Below are 19,023 nucleotides of genomic sequence, written 5' to 3'. Positions count from 1 at the left end.
CCTTTCTCAGCCTATCTTTAAAGATGAATTCTTTGGTATACTAAATGAACTAATTTTAATACCCTTTTTTAGATATAATGGCGCACAACACGACATAACATTGAATTTGAAAATGCAATAGTAAATTCAATATTAATATATTTCATGAAAATCATATTATGTTAATAAGCAATAAATATTAAAAATAAATATTTAATACTATCTTTACTATGTTTTCGTACTATTATACTACGACTATGATAAGTGGTAACCACGATCTAAGACAATATAAACTAGTATTATTTAATGTATTATCTTGATATTATTTATAAATAATAATCACGATTTAAGAGGACATGAGATGTCCGTAAATTTGATACTAAAAACCTTTTTGGGTGGGTAACAACCAATCTGCAGTGGGTAATCCTAGTACAGACACTAAATGTTTACACAATATAAGATAATATTTTCCGTGTCGTAGCGTATTTCTTTGTTTGATATACTTAATAAGAAAAAAGTTATATTTGTTTTAAAAAACTGATATTTTTATATTTTTTGAAATGAAGTAACTTTTGATATATTGGTTTTATCGAGAAAATAAAAACGAATAAATTCATAATTTTTTGAAAAAAGCGGGAACATAGTTTCATGAAAATCTCGATAGAGCGCTCTGGCAGTTAGTTAAACACATGAACTAAGATAACCTAACCTGCACACGGTCTTTCAATAATTGTGTGATAGGGACAAACCACGGTTTAAGATAGTACTATCTTATATCTATAGCCGACAGCCGTGCTCTTCTTACTTCTTAGACATATTTTGCTATTTGCTAGGTACTTTGTTTTAAGTGCATTTGTCTTTATAATTAATAATTATATTTAGTTCAGTTTACCTATTAAAATGACCTCATTCACTAATAAAAATGTTTTGAATTTATTGAGAAACCTACCGAGACTCTCAATTTCTAACCTTCGAAATAATGATGGAGCAGTAAAAAAAGTAATTAGAAAAAATGATTTTTTATTTTAAAAACAATATCTGCAATTTAACTATTATTAATAACATATTTTTATAATACATTGCTATCCACTTGATTCTTCCGAGGAAACATTTCTATTTTATTTGTATTTTACATGTTTGCTGCGTATCATTTTCGAGTATGGTTGTATAGTGACGTTAAAAAAAATTCTCAAAATTTAAAAATTAAAATAGCAATGTTTGACTTTCGTATATTCATGAAATAATGCTTACAGGATATTCTAACAAAACTCAAATAGTTTAATCTTAATGTTGACCAAATTGTTGTGTGTTTTATAATCATATGCAAACAATGTTAAATGATTCCATTAGACGTCATCCGCAGTGAATGTGTTAACTGTTTGAATATTAATAGTTATGGTTATGTATATTATATTATGATATTTAATAAATAGTATTTATCTTTTGTCCCATTTATTCATTATGGTCCATAAATAATATAAGTATTTTATTTTAGAATAAACGAGGCAGGGCCCAGCACGGAGGTGACAAGCATGGTCATGGTAATAAAGGATCAAAAGCTAGGCAAAACTTTATGAGACCTGGATATGAGACAGGAAATACTCCATTTTATATGAAATTTCCTAGAGAACAATATTACAAGGATCATCAGTAAGTTATAAAATGACAATATTCAAGATAATTTTCCACTCAACATTTTAACTTTTTTTTTAGTGTTAAAAGACAATATCCACCACTATCATTGACCACTTTACAAAAAATGATTGATTTGAATCGTATAGACATTTCAAAGCCCATTGATTTATCAGTACTGTGCAATACAGGTTTATATAACATAAATCCAGAAGAAAAACACTTCGGAGTAAATCTGATTGATGAAGTAAGTTTTTCTTTATTTTCAATAGTGTTTCAGTAACATGACATGGTTATTAGCCATATAGCTATGCTCCTTGGTCCTGGGCGCAAGATTTAAAAGATGCATAATATCATGTTTTGAAATAAAAACCGGCTTTTCGTTTAATATTGTGTTTGGTGTATTTGTTTGTATTATATTATTTTACTATTTAATGATTATTCTTATGTCTGGTTATAATGTGTATAATAATTTAGATATTAGGTACAGATAATGGCACTATATCAAAATATATAGGATCATAGGGTGGAAAATAGTAGGAATTTATTTAATTAATTTTGGGGGCCATCTATTGGTATTTTAGGCTGATTGAATGAGTTTCCTCCTTTCTACCTAAAATTACATGCATTCTTTTACTAGATGTTTTACTGATAACTCTAACAATGCACAATGCATATAATATAGTGAATTATTTATTCATTGTTAAATACTTAGGCATACAGCGGTTGTGACTAGTTCGGGCTGTCATATAGTATGCGGTCTACCGGTGAATTTACGAGTATAGTATGCGGTCTACCGGTGATTTACGAATATAGTATGCGGTATACCGTGAATAAATAAATTTAAAATACCATAATATTATAGTATAATTTATTGTAGTAGTAATGTCTAGTAAAAAATTAATAATTAAAAATTTGTTAGTCAAAAAATTTGTTGTCAATGAATATAAATAAATATAATATAATACGTTATACAAAAACTTCCGCCATATCTCTTAAAAATGCATTAAATAAATCTGATTTATTTATTCCTCGCCACCATGTTTCCATGAGATACCTGCAATAATATGTATACTATTACATTAAATTTATTAAACATAACTTATAATATTTTTACCTTGGAAGGAGATCAGGACTTGTACCACACATATTTTTAACTACTTTTAAGCGTAATGGTCTCCATAAACTTTCGATCCTCTGAGTGTGCGCTTGTGTTAGTGGATCAACAAAATTTTCGCTGTGGTTAACTGTATTATGCGTAAAACCATATTGGGCGATCCCATTATACGCTGGCCATCCATCAGAGTGTATAATAGAACCCAATACAACCTCTCTTTTAATAATGTCATGCAAAGTTTGCTTGTCCCGCTTTTCGACAACAAAATATCGTGCCTCACTATCGTCGCATAATCCAAACACCCAAGGACCATCCATTCGTCTACCATAATTTCTTTTTCCATTTTCAAGAGGGTCGTCATTTTCGTCTTCGATATTTTCACTCGGCAAATCTGCAAGTCGATATCGACCTGTAACAACATAATGATGATTTATAATATTTTATAATTAATATTCAATGTAAAATTGTATTTTATTATGTATTCAATTATAAAATTATAAGATAGAAATTACCTTTATGATTTTTTCTGGATCCTCTTAACAAACATTCGTCGACTTGTATGATGACATCAGGTCCTCCAAATTTATTACGTTTTTCGAACATTTTTAGTGGTATATCCCTACACAAATTCATCCAGTCACATACGGTGTTGGACGATCTTCCAGTTAAGGACATGATTGTTTTATTTGATAAACCTTGAGTCCAGTAGAACACTAGTTCTAACTGTTGACTGAGGCTTAGTCCACTATTTAAACGACCATTCTTGTCAATATAAGTCCAAAAAGCATTATCTTTCCTATATAATAGTATAATTATTAGTAGTATAATTATTATTAATAGAATAATTTTCTCACCTTAAGCTTTGTGTTGTTTGACATCCCTTTCTCTTACAACGTAAAACTCTCCTTTCCTTACCTCTCTCCTTACGTAGGTATAAATTCATTCCACTTCCACACTTTAAACATTCGGTATTTTCATTATTTGCCACAAGATTTTTGCTGATTAAAAAGTTTGTGGTTGATTCGTCACTACTAATTATTGAATAAAAGTCTTTTTCCAACATATTGGGTGTATAAAATATGGTGTTAAAATGTGGTGTCGCGCAATAAATGACATACTGAGCAACTGAGCTATTGGGCCAATACTTTTACAAAATGTTGAAGTATTGTTATCTGTGTATAATGCAATTAAGATAAAGTATATCTAAAAGATAGAAAAAGATTGCGGGTAAAACCGTAGGTAGACCGCATCTTACAGCGGCCGGTAGAACGCATTTGCCGGTAGACCGCATACTATATGACAGCCCTAGTTCGTAATATGTTTTTTTTAAACTACTAATTGTTATGATACAATATGAAAATAGAGTTTCTTCTAGCTCAACTTCACTGTATTCATGTTATATATTTACAGGGCTCACTGTTATAAATTAAATTAGGTATATTGATAAAATTGTTTTTTTAATATTAGGGAGCAGATCATTTCAAAGCAAAAATTAATGTAGAAGTTCAGTGGGCTAGTGAACCTACAATTGCAGCCATAGAAAGAAATGGAGGAGTTATAACGACATCATTTTTTGATGTTAATAGTTTATTTATTTTGATTAATCCTAAAAAGTTCTTCCAAAGAGGTTTGTAAAGTAAATTCTGTAAATATTTTAACATTGTATTCCGAACTATTATTTATATTCATTTTAAAGTAAGACAAAAAGAGTTAATTAAGAGGACAACACACCAGTGTGTGTTTTCTCTGTCTTCCTAACTTAAAAAAAAATTGTGTTAGCAGTTCAAATATTGTGTAATAATCATTGATATTATAGTAAATTTATTTTCATTCTTAAGTATATAATCAGGGTTTTTACAACCCTGAATTTTTGATTAAGTTGTAATGTAGCTCGTCAATTTTTACAATTTAAAAATTCTCATCTTTCTTACAAATAAATATATCTTTAAATAAAAACCATGAGAAAACAGATAATGGTTTTATATTTAAATTTAATACTATTATTTAAATATAATAATTTTCAATTTTGCAATTTCACAGTAAATTATAATATTCTTAAAATTGAAATTAATTTTCTAATAAAATTATCTAATATTTATTTTTTTATACACCTACAGCTTGTATAAAATAATTTTGTACTAAATGTATAATCACAACCCACATCCTCATTTAGTTGTAGTAGTAGTTATTTTAAAATAACATATGTGGTCCTAAAATTACACCTAATTTATTTTTGATCATACTTTGTTTATTTTTATAGGAGAAGCAATACCGAGACGTATGATTCCCCCCGATGATGCAATTTTATATTATTCAAGTGCAGCAAATCGCGGTTATTTGGCAGACCCTGAAAAAATATCCTGGGAACGTTTTGTTTTAGCTCAGAAATATGGATATAAACTTCCTAAAATTGAAGATGATCCAGATTATGACATGCTTGTCAGTAGAAAAGATCAAAGGCAAATATTTTATGGCCTAGAACCTGGTTGGGTTGTTAATCTAAAGGATAAAGTTATACTGAAACCCACTGATCCAGAACTCAAAGAGTTCTATAGAAGTTAAATACATTTTTTGATGTTAGTATTATAATTTATAATGATACGTGTCGTGTAATTTAATATTATTATATACAATACTAAAGAGCATGATTATTACAAATATATCTGAATAATATGTTTTTGGGAAACTTGTATTTCAAAGTTTTTGTTAATAATAAATTTTATAAAATTTTAATTCAATGTATCATTATATTTGTTATTATGAAGAATTAAAATTGTATAGTATTATATTGAATACACTATTTTCTTAGTGTTATCAGACAATGTTATCTATAATATTGTTGAGTATGATTAGTTCACTTATTACTGTCAACTACTTATGCCGAATTTCATAAAAAAAATGATTATTTTAGTAGAAAAACGTTTTTATAAATATACACAAACATTTTAAAACGTCAATATACTCAAATAAATTTAATCTAATTTTCAGTTAAACTGTAAAATAATTCAACTATGTAGATAATTGATTACTATATAAGTTGATACCATTATATTTTCTAATAAAAATTAGCTCAACTTTTTTTAGAATATAAATAGATGTATACAGAATTTGAGAGTTGATTTTGTTCACTGCCAACATTTTTATCAAGTCCTTTATAAGAGGCAAATGGTTAGAATGGGCGGGGCATGCCTGGAGATACACCGATATAATAAAAGACGTTATGATTGGCAATATCAATGGAAAAAGACCCAGGGGACGACCAAGGCAGAGGTGGATAGACGTAGTCAAATCACATTGAAGAATGTGCACCAGGATCAAAATTAGAAGAGTATCTGTCGACAAATGGTATCAAATAGTAGCGAAGGCCCTAAATGGGCTATAGAAGCTTGAAGGAAAAATTAATTTTTTAAAGATATAAAAAATCGGGCTCCTACAATGTAAAACTTCCTTGGATAGGTCTTGACTTAACGATACTGGTTAATTCTGATATCACAATTGTCTGGATAATGGATTACAACTTTACTACTTGTACCCCAAGCAATATATTATTGTCAACATTAGTATAATTTACTAAATGAGAATGAAAATAAACAATTTGTCAAAAAATAGATTTGTATGTCAATTTATAATTATTAATTCGATATTTAAATACATTTACGTAACATAGATAAGTATGTGTTACTTTTGCAGGCATAGAATTTAGAATTGTGTTTTGTATTTCCGATATATTTTATTAAAAAATGTTATTACTACAGGTATACACTAATATATACAAATACATAAAGACAATTATACAATATAGTAGGTACCTACATTATTTTATTATACATATTATTAGGTATCGTTTTCTTTATGTTAATTTAAGTGTAAGTAAACGACATAACAGAGCATACATTATATTATAATTTAATAATCTAATATTAAATAATATATACTATATAAGGCAGCGATTATCAACCGGAGGGTCGCAATCCCTTTGGGGGTCGCCAATTCATGTGGGAAAAAAATTGTTTCACTTAGAATCTTATAATTAATAGTAAGTGTTATAATATATATATATTTTGTTGGATAGTCCGATAGTCGATAAAAAGGTTCATTTAATTTTGCATATTAATATACCTTTTTTGGTAAAATATATATACAAATAAATACAATAATAACAGTTTGTTGAAATTTTTAATGTTTACATTAAAAAGGGTCGTTAGAATAGAATCTATATATCTGATATATTGGTGACATAGGGGGTCGCGAACTCAAAAAGGTTGTGGACCGCTGATATAATATAATATATATCTATTATCTATGGACACTCTCCAAGATTCGTTGGGTAACCATTACTATCTTTAATCGTGGTACCAACCATAGATATGATACCAACCCACACTTTGCGTCATTATGATAAGTGATAACAACTTTAAGGTTAGTTTTATACGAACATCGGTCACTCTAACGAATAACGGCTACTTTCCTATTTCACGGTCGTTTTGGTTTTTACTGTCTGTAAATTCACTGCCGTAGGTTAATATTTTCTATTTAGTATACATTTTACCTGATTTATTAATTAATATTCACAATGTAAATTTCAAAAGTTGCGTGTTTGAATTTTAATTGTCTATTGTAACGATCATCTATTTATTTGGTTCTCGTTATGAGCTTTTAGACATAATAAACACAATATCGGTACAATTATTCTTTTTTCTATGGTGACAATGTTTTCAACGAAATTATTACCAATTGTTCTACTTGGCATTTTATGTGTTAATAATGCTTTTGGATCAAAACTCAACGTTCCCCGTGTGCTGTTGCCGGTATTTGACACGTTCACTGTTAAATTTAATATAGAAGTTACAGATGATGGCTGTTACAAATGGTAAGTGTTTTGATTTGGTTATGTAACTGCGTCTATCCATAGTGTCTATAACTCTTGTACGTTACTAATATCAGTGATTTCTAGGTCAATATTTAGAGGTGACAACATTATCAAACTCATTCCCTTAGATGTGAATCCAACTCTTGGATGTTCGAGCAAAGTTTCTGTGTCTTCACTATCGAATGAGAAAGTTCGCAGAATAGCAATCATATTCGCAGAAGACGCTAATTCTGGTGAAACAATACGTTGCGATGTCATTGTTGATACTATTAAGTCTTTACAGATTGTTACAAAGACAAGAGAGCTCTTTGTTGGAGATGCGCCAGAACTTTTTGAAGTATCTGCGTTTGATGATCAAGGTACTTGTTTGTAATTTAAGATCAGTATACCTAAGTTGTAAAGTTTACCATTTAAGATATACCTACTATTATCCGTACTCTTAAAAAGCTGCTTACTAATACTTTGGTACAAACTCAATAAAAATTTATTATCAACCATATTTATCATTTTATAATATTTTATTCTAGTTGATGGTTCAAATTACTGTACCTATCCATAGTATTTACTAAACATTTGTCATAGATAAAATTATTTCTCCCATATCGATGGTACAACTAAAATTTATTTGAAGTTTGAACCAACATCTTTATGTTGAAGAATTTTCTGAAAATGTTATTTAAATTTATCATTGTATATCTTATATTGAATATTGAACAAATAATTTGTTATTTACCAATTATAGTTGTATAAAACTAAAATAGAATTAATGTTAAAAATAATGAGTGATGAATAGTATGGAAAAATGTGCGGTCAATGTCCAATTTATTTATCAGTTTTGTTTTTACTTTATTTTAGGGAATAAATTTACAACATTGGATGGTGTTGAATTTAATTGGTCTTTAAAAGTACTTAGAAGTCCTATAAACACCGTTTTAAAATTCATACCATTTAAAGATTCTTCATATAGAACTCCACCAGATCTTTATGATCTAGATCAGAATAATAAGCAAGGTCATATGATTCTTGTTGAAGGAGTTAAGACTGGATCAGCATTAGTATGTCAATTGTTTCTGAACATAAAACTATGTATGGTAATATTTAAATAAGTTAAATTTTTAATCAACTCTATTTTAGGTTTCTGTAAAATTGTCAACGTTGGATGAGCCCACCACACAAGTTGAACTATCAGTTATTGCAAATTTAAGGCTTGAGCCGTCTCATGTTGTTATCTTACCCGGTGATCTTATTCATATAGATATTTATCAAGTAATTAACCTTTTAATTACAGTTTATTTGTTACATTGTTTGGTGAGATTTATTTACATTATTTTGATTAGATACAAAATGAAAAATTAGTAAAGATCCAACTACCTTCTAGCCAATATGCTATAGAAACAGATAAATCGTCAAATTCAGACTTGCTAAAAATTGAAAATGATTCGGGTCTGTTTCGTGGTCTTAAAAGTGGTCAAGTTAGGCTAAACTTAATTGATAATCACGCTGAGTCTAAAAGCGATACTATTCCTAAATCAATCAGTAGTTTTGTTAGTATCTCTAATGCAGATCATTTATCAATTGTGGTTAAACCTTACAATCGACGAAATTTAATCATTAATGGTTTATACGAATTGGAAGTTCATCTATTTAACAAGTATGGTATTTAAGGAGAATTAACTATTAATTATCCATTTATATTTATTTTTAATTTTTTCTCTAGTCATAATCAGTCCATTAACATTGGACCCAATGTTAAAGTAATGTTGAATTTACCTGAAGAGTATTTTAAAGTATTAAGTACAGTAAATAATGGATCATATGTTATTGTCCAACCTATTAAATTAGGAGTACCACAGATAGAAGCATCATTACTGAAACCATATCAAGATTCTAGGTCTGCTGCAATAACTTCTGTATCTGTTTATTCAAAAGTGGAAGTAAAACCAGATGTAATAGTTTTCCCATGGCATGCAAACCTAAACAATGGGTAATATGATTGTTTATACATTTTGCTTTATAACTGTTATTAAACTATATAAAAAAAATATATTATTTACTTAGGTAAATGATAAATAATTTTCAAAGATTCAAATCTCGTGAAGTAATATTTAGGTGAGGTTTCTCAACGTTTAATTTAACAAAAAATATACACACAAAATATTTTGCATTTAAATGCGTATTTAGATGTTAAAGAATATTTTATATATAGTGACATGTTTTAAGAATATTTCTACTGTATGGACAATAAATAACTAGTTGAACCTACATACTTCAAAAAAAAATTGTGTAGGTATAGGAAATGGAATTTTAATTTACAGCAACTGGTATTGATAGTATCAGTTTGATACATTTTTGCTGTACAACATATTATAGAAATGGAGATATGGTATATAAGGATACTGTCATAAATTGTTTCTATATGATTCATTTTTATAAAACTTGTTTTTTCAAGTTCTTAATGGTATATTTTGATTTTTCACATTAAAGAGTTACTGCATAAAAACATTTTATCTCCCCATTTATTAGAACATAAAAATCTGGTCTCTTCTTATAGTACCTTGTATTTGTGATATCAATATTACATACATTTATTTATGTAAGTATTTAAGTCCATATATTTTCCCGTAGAAACAAAATTGTAAATACTTTATCAGATATTTAGTTTTCACATATGGTTCAATTTGCTTATAATTTATAATTGATTAAACTAAATGCTTTATATTTTAAATTTCAGTTTACAATTTGCATTAAAAGCTACCGGAGGAGACAAAAAATACACTTGGAATAGTGATGATGTTACTGTAAGTACTGTTTCATCTAATGGACTTGTCACAGCTCAAGGTTTAGGAAAAACATATGTATCAGCTGCAATGACAAGAGATTCATTAAATCAAGATAGTGCTAATATTTTTGTTCTTGTACCAGATGATTTGAAAATAATTGCTTATCCTGTAGAACAAGAAGTAGGCAAAAATATTATATTATATTTACAACTATTTGCAAAAATACCTGGAGGTGAAGAAGATGTCAGTGTTACAGCCTGTAACCATGATCAATTTAAAATTGAAATTGAAAGTTCTCAATTTACATTACAACATTTTGACCATAGTTTGAATAAATCTTGTGCGGCATTTTCTTTACGCTCAGAGTCAGTGGCTTCATCCAAAGTAACTGTGAATTTTCATACAAGAAGTACAGTTTTAAAAGCTTCTGTTATTGTAAGCACATATAAAAAATTAGTTCCACTACGTCCAGAATCAAAACTTACAGTTTTAGCACCAGGTTGCTCAACTACATTGTTATTCTATGGAGGCCCTCAACCTTGGTTGGGCCATAGCGCTGGTTATAAAGTGGAATTTAAAATTGACGAAAATCTGGTGACATTTAATGAACTTTCTGTAATTCGTGATGTTGATGGACATAAAACGTATGCATACAGTATTACTTGTGTTAGTTTGGGATCAACTCGAGCAAATTTAACTATTAAGAGTAATCCAGTTATTAATAGATTGGAATCAGAAATAATATCAGAGACTTCAGTAAATGTTCTGTGTGCATCTCCAAAATTTGTAAAAGTGTTTGTAGCAGATACCGAAGATGATTGTCCAATTTCTAAGTCTTCTAACAATGTAGTGGCTTATGTACATGAAAAGTTATTTGTTCGAATTAATGTGATTGATGAAGATGGAAATATTTTTGATAATGCTACAATGATAAATGCTAGCTGGGTTATTACAGATTCTGATCTTATAAGAGTTATCAGTTCACTTAGTTTGAATGAAATTACAGAGTATGGTTTTCAATTTCCAGACTATCATTTTAGTATTTTAGAACCTTTAAGCAAAGAAGGCTCTACTGAGGCTGTATTTCAGTTAACTGGATATAAGAAACCATTTGTTGTTCCAAATAGCTCACGGTTTGGTTCTTTTTTAAAATCTAACGATGAAGTATTTGAAATAATACCAACAATTAAACATTCTATATCACTCCTTTTATTTGATAATCCTCGCTTAACACATGAAGAAATGTTGGTTATTAATAATCCAGAAATTACTAAATCAATTTATGGTCATCAGGGGAGTGGATACTTCAAAATACAGTTAAATACGCAGATAGTAGCCAAAGTAACACATAATGGAGGAAGACAAATAGACATAAGTCCATTAGCTCCAGGGGATTTAACAATAAGTATTAAAGATCTTTGTGTCAGATCTAAGCCAGCTGAAGCTGCATTTAAAGTACGAAATATCCATAACATGTTACTATTAACAAATACTTTTGTTGAAATTGGAAGAACCATAAAAGCTATTGTAAAACTCTATGATTCTGAGGGTCATTCTCTTCCCATTCAACCGGGTGTTGTAAATATTCGACCAGTAGTTGATGTAAATTCCATGTTGACAATTAAACAAGAATTGAGTAAACCTGAAAAGATATATGAGACAGAATTTACAATTATGGGTACGTCATTGGGTAAAACAAATCTATATTTTGTTGCTGATACATTTCCTATGGAACAAATTCGTACGCAAACTACCTCTATTCAAGTTTATTCTCAACTTAGATTATCTCCTAAAAATTTAACATTAGCAGTTGGATCAAGTTATCAGTTAACAGTTTCTGGTGGACCACATTTAGAATGTGTATTTGAATTTATTTCTGAAGATGAACAAATTACCAAAGTTTCAAATGGAGGAATAGTCAAAGGTTTAAAAGTAGGAACTGTTACAATAACTGGTATGGCTGTAGGTGTTGATGTAATAAGTGGAATGAATGTTGTATATTCTAAAGATACAATAGCAATTAGAGTAATTAAGTTAAATAATGTGAAAATTGAAGTGCCATTATTGAAATTGAAAGTGGGAGAAGTGATGCCAGCTTGGGTTCGTGGCGTTCCAGACTCTCTAAATCCTATTATAATTGGTACTATTCATCCATCTTTAGTATTCCATTGGACCACATCATCAGCTGGAATTGTTCAAATTTATGACATTTTAGAAAATACAGGAATACTAGTAAGTATTTATTTGTACATTTTGTGTGTAATACTATTTATTCAATACTATGATGTTGAATTGTGTTGTTTTCTACATTAGGTACGTGAACAAGATAGGATATCAATTCGTGTTCGTGCTGTCAAAACAGGAAACACTAGAATTAGTGTTTCTGTATCGGACCCATCCACAAAGGTTATTTTCACCAATTTCATTGATATAACTGTGTATGAAGAGCTACATTTGACTTCACATGACTTGTTATTAAATAGTTTATTGGTTACTCCAAATACTGAATTCACATTAATGACAAATAAAAACAAAGTAAGTAAATTGTTTTGTTGAGCCTGCTGTATATTAATTAATTTCTTTTATTAGGTAGCCAAACAATCATTCCGGATTGTTGGTAATTCTAAATTAGACAGAAGTCATAATTCATTAGCAATATCTGTTGATGAAAACTCTGGAAACGTTAAAACAACAAATGAAGTTGGACGTGCTCATGTGTTTATTACTTCAACAGAAGACTTTGATATAACACAATCTTTAGATGTGCCCATTGAAGTAAATATTATTAGATTTGTATTCAAATAAATGACACTAATATAAAATAATCATTATGTTATTATCATTACAGGTAAAACGTGTGAACTATATTATGATAAATATTGAAACCAATATAAATTCTAAAGATTCTTCACAAATGTCTGTTCTACCAAGTGGAATGAATTTAAAACTAATAACTTCTTATCATGATGAAAAAGGAGCTCAGTTTAAGGCTGTTAACTCTGATTTAAAATTCCTCACAAGTCATCAAAATAAGGTATGAAAGTATCTATTATTCAAATGAATCTGTTAAAAAAATGTATTTAAATAAATAATATTTATTTTTTTAAAAGATTTCAATGACACCTGGCAATCAAAAACATATTATGGATGTTTCTTTGTTTGAATCTGGTGAAGTAATATTGAAAATTTGGGATGATGGTGTTCATCACTTCAAAGAAGATTATATTAAATTCCACGTTGAGCATCTTATATACCCAAATAAAGTATGTAATTATTAGAGTAAAATAAAACAATTATACAGTAGTTTTTATTGCCGTTTAAAGATATATATTGTACATTTACCACTTAAAATAATTATTCCTTAACAATCTTGTTACTGTCGTTTTTAATTTTTATCTGTTAATTTAATTAACAGTATACATATATTTAAAAATATGACAAAAATTATACTTTTTTGTTTATTTGGTATCTATAAATCTTATTTAGGTATATTTTATATTAAAAATGTAAGACATTTGAGTTTCCATGTAACAGGCAGTATCCTATATATATTAAGGTGTAAATAAAGTTGCTGGATTACATAAATATTATTTCCAAATTTATTTAACACAAAATACTTGGAGCAATTTTAAAATTCCGATTCTAAATATGCCCTACTTGAAAACCAACAAAAATTGCTTATTATTTTGTGTAATTTCTTCACTAGTATTTCTAAACTACAAATAAAATATTAAAATAATTGAAACTCTTGAATTATATTCAGTATGTATATGTCACGCTCACACACTTGTGTGCCATGTCACTTAATTTGATCTATATCAATATCTATTAATTATATACTGAAACACAATTTGATGTTAGCTACATAATTGTTATGTTGAAAAAATGATTAGTCCTTACATTAATATTTACTTTAAAAAAAATATATAATTTTATTAAATAATTTATCCAGAACATATAGGCATACCAATTTAACTGTTATTTTTTTTTGCAGGCTACTGTTACTGTTGGAGATGTTATATGTTTTTTAATGCCTGTACAATTTAGTGAAGAAGATGCTAGTGAATGGTTATCAGATAATATGAAAACATTAGCTGTTGATAATTCATCTGGATTTAGTGTAGCTATGGCACCTTCAGAAGTTTTCGTGACTTATTCCAATAATAAATTCACTACATCTACAAGCATAAATATTTTACCTATCAAAACTGTAAGTATGGTATAACTTTTTATAGTTATGATTTAATATTTTTATGTGTCAATTGAATGTACATTTTTAGATATTAATTTTGCCCCTTGAGAAAAAGATATTAAGCAATAGTGCTATTATTGATATTCCATTGATTTTACTAAACGAACAAGAGTCAGTTTCATTAGTTAAAAATAAAAAAGGAAATATGTGGGAATGGCGTGATGATGATTGTTCTAATCGTGAAAATACAGTTAAACGATTTCCATTTGTTTGCGATGTTCATTTTGAGTCTATCTTATCTAGTCAAGTGAAAACCCCTTCAATAAGTCGTGTGTTTGATGTCAGTCCTCATTTTAACGCAAAAACAGGTATTTATTAATTATTAATTTATTATTTATTCATTTACTATCAATTAATTAATTAATAATAATTAACAGACAATGCCCATTGAAAACAAAAGATAATACATTTAAATTATAAGTTAAGAGTATGAAATATGCATAATACAAATAATAATAATGCTTAAAAATGGAAAATTTAGGAATAACTAAATCACTGCTCTCAACCACCACCTTTTCATTTGAGTAAACCGACAAAAAATGTGTTGATAAAAGATTAGTGGCCGCTTGTTCAAAAGACGATATTGTTCCTCCAAGAGCGAGGTTTTTTGTAGTATCATTAGTAGAACGGTTTTTATTCACTAATTTTCAAAAATAAGATGGCTTGTGTTTTAATGATGTTTCAACCTTATTTACATAGTCATGATACAAATTTTAAGATTCGTATTTGAATCTGACAGAGTTGGGAAAACTTTTCTAAAACAGTTCAACTATTCTTCTATATCTTATTCTAGAATTATGATGGATCGTGTATTGTTGTATTCTATCTTTACTCTAGAATACAATATAGATCAATAACTGATTGTAGTAATAGTTAGGTAATGTATCCAAACATATACTTTCAAAGATTTGACTCATTAGTATTTTTATTACCTTAGTATAATTATCTGAATTTACATATTATCTTTATTTAGCCCTCAACAATTTATTTCCAATAGTTACTATTAAATGCTCATAATTATTTTCTAATCATGTACTTAGCTTTACAGTCTAAAATCTTAAAATGTTTGCAATGTTATATTTTGTATATGTTTGTAAAAATATTTATATACATTTTTTTTAGGTTTTTATAGTTGTAAATTGACACCCCTTCCAATTATCGACCAGGAATTGAGTCTCTTTGAAGCTAAAGTAGCCATTCAGGTTTCTACTGGTAGTGTATTTACTGAGCATAAGGATATTCAATTTTTACCATCAGTCTTTATTAACAAAAAAGAGTTGTTTTTTGGCCAGTTCAGTGGCAAAGACAAACTCATTATTGTCGGTTTAGCTCAAGTTCTATCACAAATCAAGGTAAGAATTACATTTGCTTAAATTTCTATTATTGTAACATTTAACATTTTTGTAATTTATTAGGTTACATCTAGTAATGATTCATGCGTGCTTCCAATACTGTTAAATGAAAGCCAAAATGAAAAAGTGTATTCATTTGATGTGGATGATAGCTTTTGGAATGGTCAACGTTTTGATATTCATATTCTTGTTTCTTCAAACTTAACTTATCAAAATATTAAGGTTTGTGTTATCATCTTAGTTTTTTAATTGTAAATAATAGTTATTTATAATAACTTTTTTTTTAATAATAGATACCTGTTGTGACATCACGTTCGTTAAATGAATATGATTTTTCAAGACCTAAATTGCCCAATGCCAATCAACATGACACCAAAAAAGTTCAACAGTCGTCAATACCTGGTCTGTTCTCCGGTTTTTCAAATAGTATATTTTCAAACCCATACATTATTGGTTTAGTTACAATAATAATAACGTCTTTAGTTGGTAAGTTTTATTTTTAATACAGTTTCTCTACATATAATAGTTGTATTAAAACTTTTAAATTTGTTTTACAGTTTATTTTTATGGATTTTCATTGAACAGCAAATATGTTCCTCTAATTAAAAGTAAGCTTAAGTGTGAATTACAGTGTATCATCAAATTATAATTTCTTTAAATCAAGGTAATTATATAATTTTTAACTATGTTTAGGTCCACAAAATTCACCATCTCCTACACATGTGGGTTTCTATAACAGAAGTTATTCGAGCGATCACAATAGATCACCTGCATTGAGTTTAAATAGATCTCTTACAAGGTTGCAATAAATTTAACTAATTATGACACTCAAAATTTAGTCTGATATCAAACGGTTATTATATTATTTTTTTTTCATGTATAATGTGAATTTTATTCTGTAAATAGTAAACTAGTTGTCTTTTGTAGACCTGTAAAATTTATATTTCTGTAATTACAATGTAATATTTAAAAAACTAAGTATAAAAAATTTTTTTTTTTTAATTTTTAAATTGTTTGACACTGTATTGTATGTAGTTGTGTGGTAACTTTTTAATTAACAACATTTTTATATAACTAAGTGAGTTACTAAATGTATAAGAATTAAACTATATTGTCTAGGATGCAACACTAAATAAAACACAAATTAAAATATATATGTTTTCTTTCATTTTAATAGATTGTTGTTTAATTTAATACATTTAATTCAATATAATATTACAATCGTATAAATCGTCCGCAATTATCTAATTCTAAATAGTTACAATACTTTATTTTTATTCTCATTTTACATCATTAGTAGATTTTCTACGCCTTGGAAAATTGCTAAAATTGTGCCCAATCATTTACTAAAAGACTGACATTTCCTTCCTATAATTGTTTTCTTATTATAAGCATAACTACTAACTAGCACAATTAAATTGTATTCATTCATATACTTAGTAATCATAGGTTAATATTTTGTTTACAACACAAAAAAATATAATCTTTCTTAATTGTGTATCAAGTAGGTAGTAACTTTAAATATTTAAATTCCAATTATATTAAAATGCTATGTAGAATTTTATTTTATAACAAATTTAATAACTATATCACTTTTCAAACTTCTTTGTAAACATAAGTAGCTACCTAAATAGAAAAAAAAAACAGTTGGAATACCAAATTATCTGGGCACACAACAAATAACTATTTAGGTATACGTTGACGGATACGTCATAAAAGTTATTGTGAATCTGACATTTTAACAAAAACACAGCATCAATACATGCTTGCTTTCGTTTTGAACCTTGAAATTATAGTGTTTTATGTGAATCTATGCATAATCCTGAAACTTTGACTGATGCCTGGATAACCAATTTACGAATATGGCACAATCACAATTTATTTATTATAGGGTACAAACGGCATACGTTATTCTACGTAAATGACATATGACAAAATACTACATTTATGATTTATCATTATGATAATGTGTACCACGTGGTGTGGTAATTTTATTAATGAAAGAATGATGATTATTATTTAATGCTGTGTTTATACGATTTATATTTTTTTTTTCGTTCAAATGTGGCCATCACTAGCAATTTTTGTGAAATAAAAATAGTGTTCTAACTTCTAACACCAAAGACCAAAGACCAGGGACTGATTGGAACTTCGGACCAGCCCGGGAAAATACCATTTTACCGGCCCACTATTTGTTGGTGGGAGGGGGGGGGGTGATTTAGTGAGGTTTGTATAGGCAGATAATATAAGATACCTAGTTGTTATCAGATGTAATTTATAAATAAAAATCACTTTTCTTTTTTTTTTAAAGAGAACTCTTTTTTTGTAATTCTTCTATAATTTAATCTGAATCTAATAGAGTTAATTTCTGTTTTTCGATGGCCATTAACATGAATGCTTCTAGTTTTGGATCCGAAAGTTGACTACGAAGTCTTGACTTAATGTTTTTTAAGAAAGAAAAAGATCTTCCATATGATACTTGGGTTGATGGCAGAGTAAGTACATATTTGTATGCTAAAAATGAAATATAAAAATGATGTAAGGCTCTTAGAAGCCTTTGCTTCTAAAAGTAGTTTTTTTTAATCGAATTTTTTCAACTCCTCCTTTTTTATTACAGTCTGATCCATCCATTTCCATTTTATTTTATAATTCACAACTATTAGGTAAGTACTATTGTAATATAAAATATTTTATCAAATATTCCTAGTTAAGTACTTAGTAATTAAATTGTAAAATTAACCAAATTGTGGTGAGCTGCTGACTGCCGAGTGCTGATAAGTGCTGAGGTTTTGAATGACGATTGATATTTTATTTAAATAATATAATTTATAAATTAAAAATAAAAATATTCTTATTTAACGACTTGCATCATTCAAAACCGTCGTCATTACCCGCAACCCGCCGGCCCATCTGATCGACGACAACTCGAATAACCAATTATTTTACTGTCCACGGAAGTTGATTTTTTGTATAGCTATTGTTATTTCTAATATTTCTTATTGATCATTAATATTATTATTCAGTTCGATTGTAGACATTAT

The 19,023-nt window shown here is 28.1% G+C and overlaps 3 protein-coding genes across 5 annotated transcripts; 2 read left to right on the top strand and 1 right to left on the bottom strand.

Annotated features, from left to right (window-relative positions):
- Window positions 1-722: 722 nt before the first annotated feature.
- LOC111037007 (39S ribosomal protein L15, mitochondrial) lies at window positions 723-5,392 on the top strand. Of its 2 annotated transcripts, XM_022319363.1 has the most exons (6): window positions 866-978; window positions 1,233-1,377; window positions 1,475-1,629; window positions 1,693-1,858; window positions 4,196-4,355; window positions 4,989-5,392. In XM_022319363.1, exons 2-6 carry the CDS (start codon window positions 1,375-1,377, stop codon window positions 5,288-5,290), a joined length of 786 nt encoding a protein of 261 aa, XP_022175055.1. In that variant the 5' UTR covers window positions 866-978; window positions 1,233-1,374; the 3' UTR covers window positions 5,291-5,392. The 2 variants fall into 2 exon arrangements, with proteins under 2 accessions (XP_022175049.1, XP_022175055.1); XM_022319357.1 differs by lacking the exon at window positions 1,233-1,377 and having other exon boundaries at window positions 723-978.
- On the bottom strand, window positions 1,865-3,567 carry LOC111037022. Of its 2 annotated transcripts, none has more exons than XM_022319384.1 (2): window positions 2,729-3,567; window positions 1,865-2,685 (listed from the first exon to the last, which is right to left on the bottom strand). In XM_022319384.1, the coding sequence occupies exons 1-2, from the start codon at window positions 3,043-3,045 to the stop codon at window positions 2,637-2,639; spliced, it is 366 nt and encodes a 121-aa protein (XP_022175076.1). In that variant the 5' UTR covers window positions 3,046-3,567; the 3' UTR covers window positions 1,865-2,636. The 2 variants fall into 2 exon arrangements, with proteins under 2 accessions (XP_022175076.1, XP_022175067.1); XM_022319375.1 differs by having other exon boundaries at window positions 1,865-2,668.
- A 1,764-nt stretch (window positions 5,393-7,156) lies between the features above and the next one.
- LOC111036849 (nuclear pore membrane glycoprotein 210) lies at window positions 7,157-17,156 on the top strand. The gene is made up of 18 exons (XM_022319098.1): window positions 7,157-7,598; window positions 7,683-7,957; window positions 8,454-8,653; window positions 8,733-8,864; window positions 8,936-9,249; window positions 9,316-9,582; window positions 10,330-12,610; window positions 12,692-12,913; window positions 12,968-13,153; window positions 13,227-13,412; window positions 13,489-13,641; window positions 14,373-14,588; window positions 14,659-14,938; window positions 15,753-15,982; window positions 16,046-16,204; window positions 16,276-16,468; window positions 16,540-16,590; window positions 16,676-17,156. The coding sequence occupies exons 1-18, from the start codon at window positions 7,429-7,431 to the stop codon at window positions 16,789-16,791; spliced, it is 5,631 nt and encodes a 1,876-aa protein (XP_022174790.1). The 5' UTR covers window positions 7,157-7,428; the 3' UTR covers window positions 16,792-17,156.
- Window positions 17,157-19,023: the final 1,867 nt, after the last annotated feature.

The sequence above is a fragment of the Myzus persicae genome, unplaced genomic scaffold (assembly GCF_001856785.1).
Source record: "Myzus persicae strain clone G006 unplaced genomic scaffold, MPER_G0061.0, whole genome shotgun sequence".
NCBI classification, from domain to species: Eukaryota; Metazoa; Arthropoda; class Insecta; order Hemiptera; family Aphididae; genus Myzus; species Myzus persicae.
This window is presented reverse-complemented; position numbering and strand designations above follow the sequence as displayed.

Excerpts from the sequence above, each read along its gene's own strand:
- LOC111037007 (XM_022319357.1), top strand. The coding sequence starts at position 880 with ATGACCTCATTCACTAATAAAAATGTTTTGAATTTATTGAGAAACCTA. Across the intron at positions 979-1,474 it reads ATGATGGAGCAGTAAAAAAA|AATAAACGAGGCAGGGCCCA; the intron begins GTAATTAGAAAA and ends ATTTTATTTTAG. Across the intron at positions 1,630-1,692 it reads CAATATTACAAGGATCATCA|TGTTAAAAGACAATATCCAC; the intron begins GTAAGTTATAAA and ends CTTTTTTTTTAG.
- LOC111037022 (XM_022319375.1), bottom strand. The coding sequence starts at position 3,045 with ATGGATGGTCCTTGGGTGTTTGGATTATGCGACGATAGTGAGGCACGA. Across the intron at positions 2,669-2,728 it reads AGTCCTGATCTCCTTCCAAG|GTATCTCATGGAAACATGGT; the intron begins GTAAAAATATTA and ends ATATTATTGCAG.
- LOC111036849 (XM_022319098.1), top strand. The coding sequence starts at position 7,429 with ATGGTGACAATGTTTTCAACGAAATTATTACCAATTGTTCTACTTGGC. Across the intron at positions 13,642-14,372 it reads ATCTTATATACCCAAATAAA|GCTACTGTTACTGTTGGAGA; the intron begins GTATGTAATTAT and ends TTTTTTTTGCAG. Across the intron at positions 16,469-16,539 it reads AATAATAACGTCTTTAGTTG|TTTATTTTTATGGATTTTCA; the intron begins GTAAGTTTTATT and ends TTTGTTTTACAG.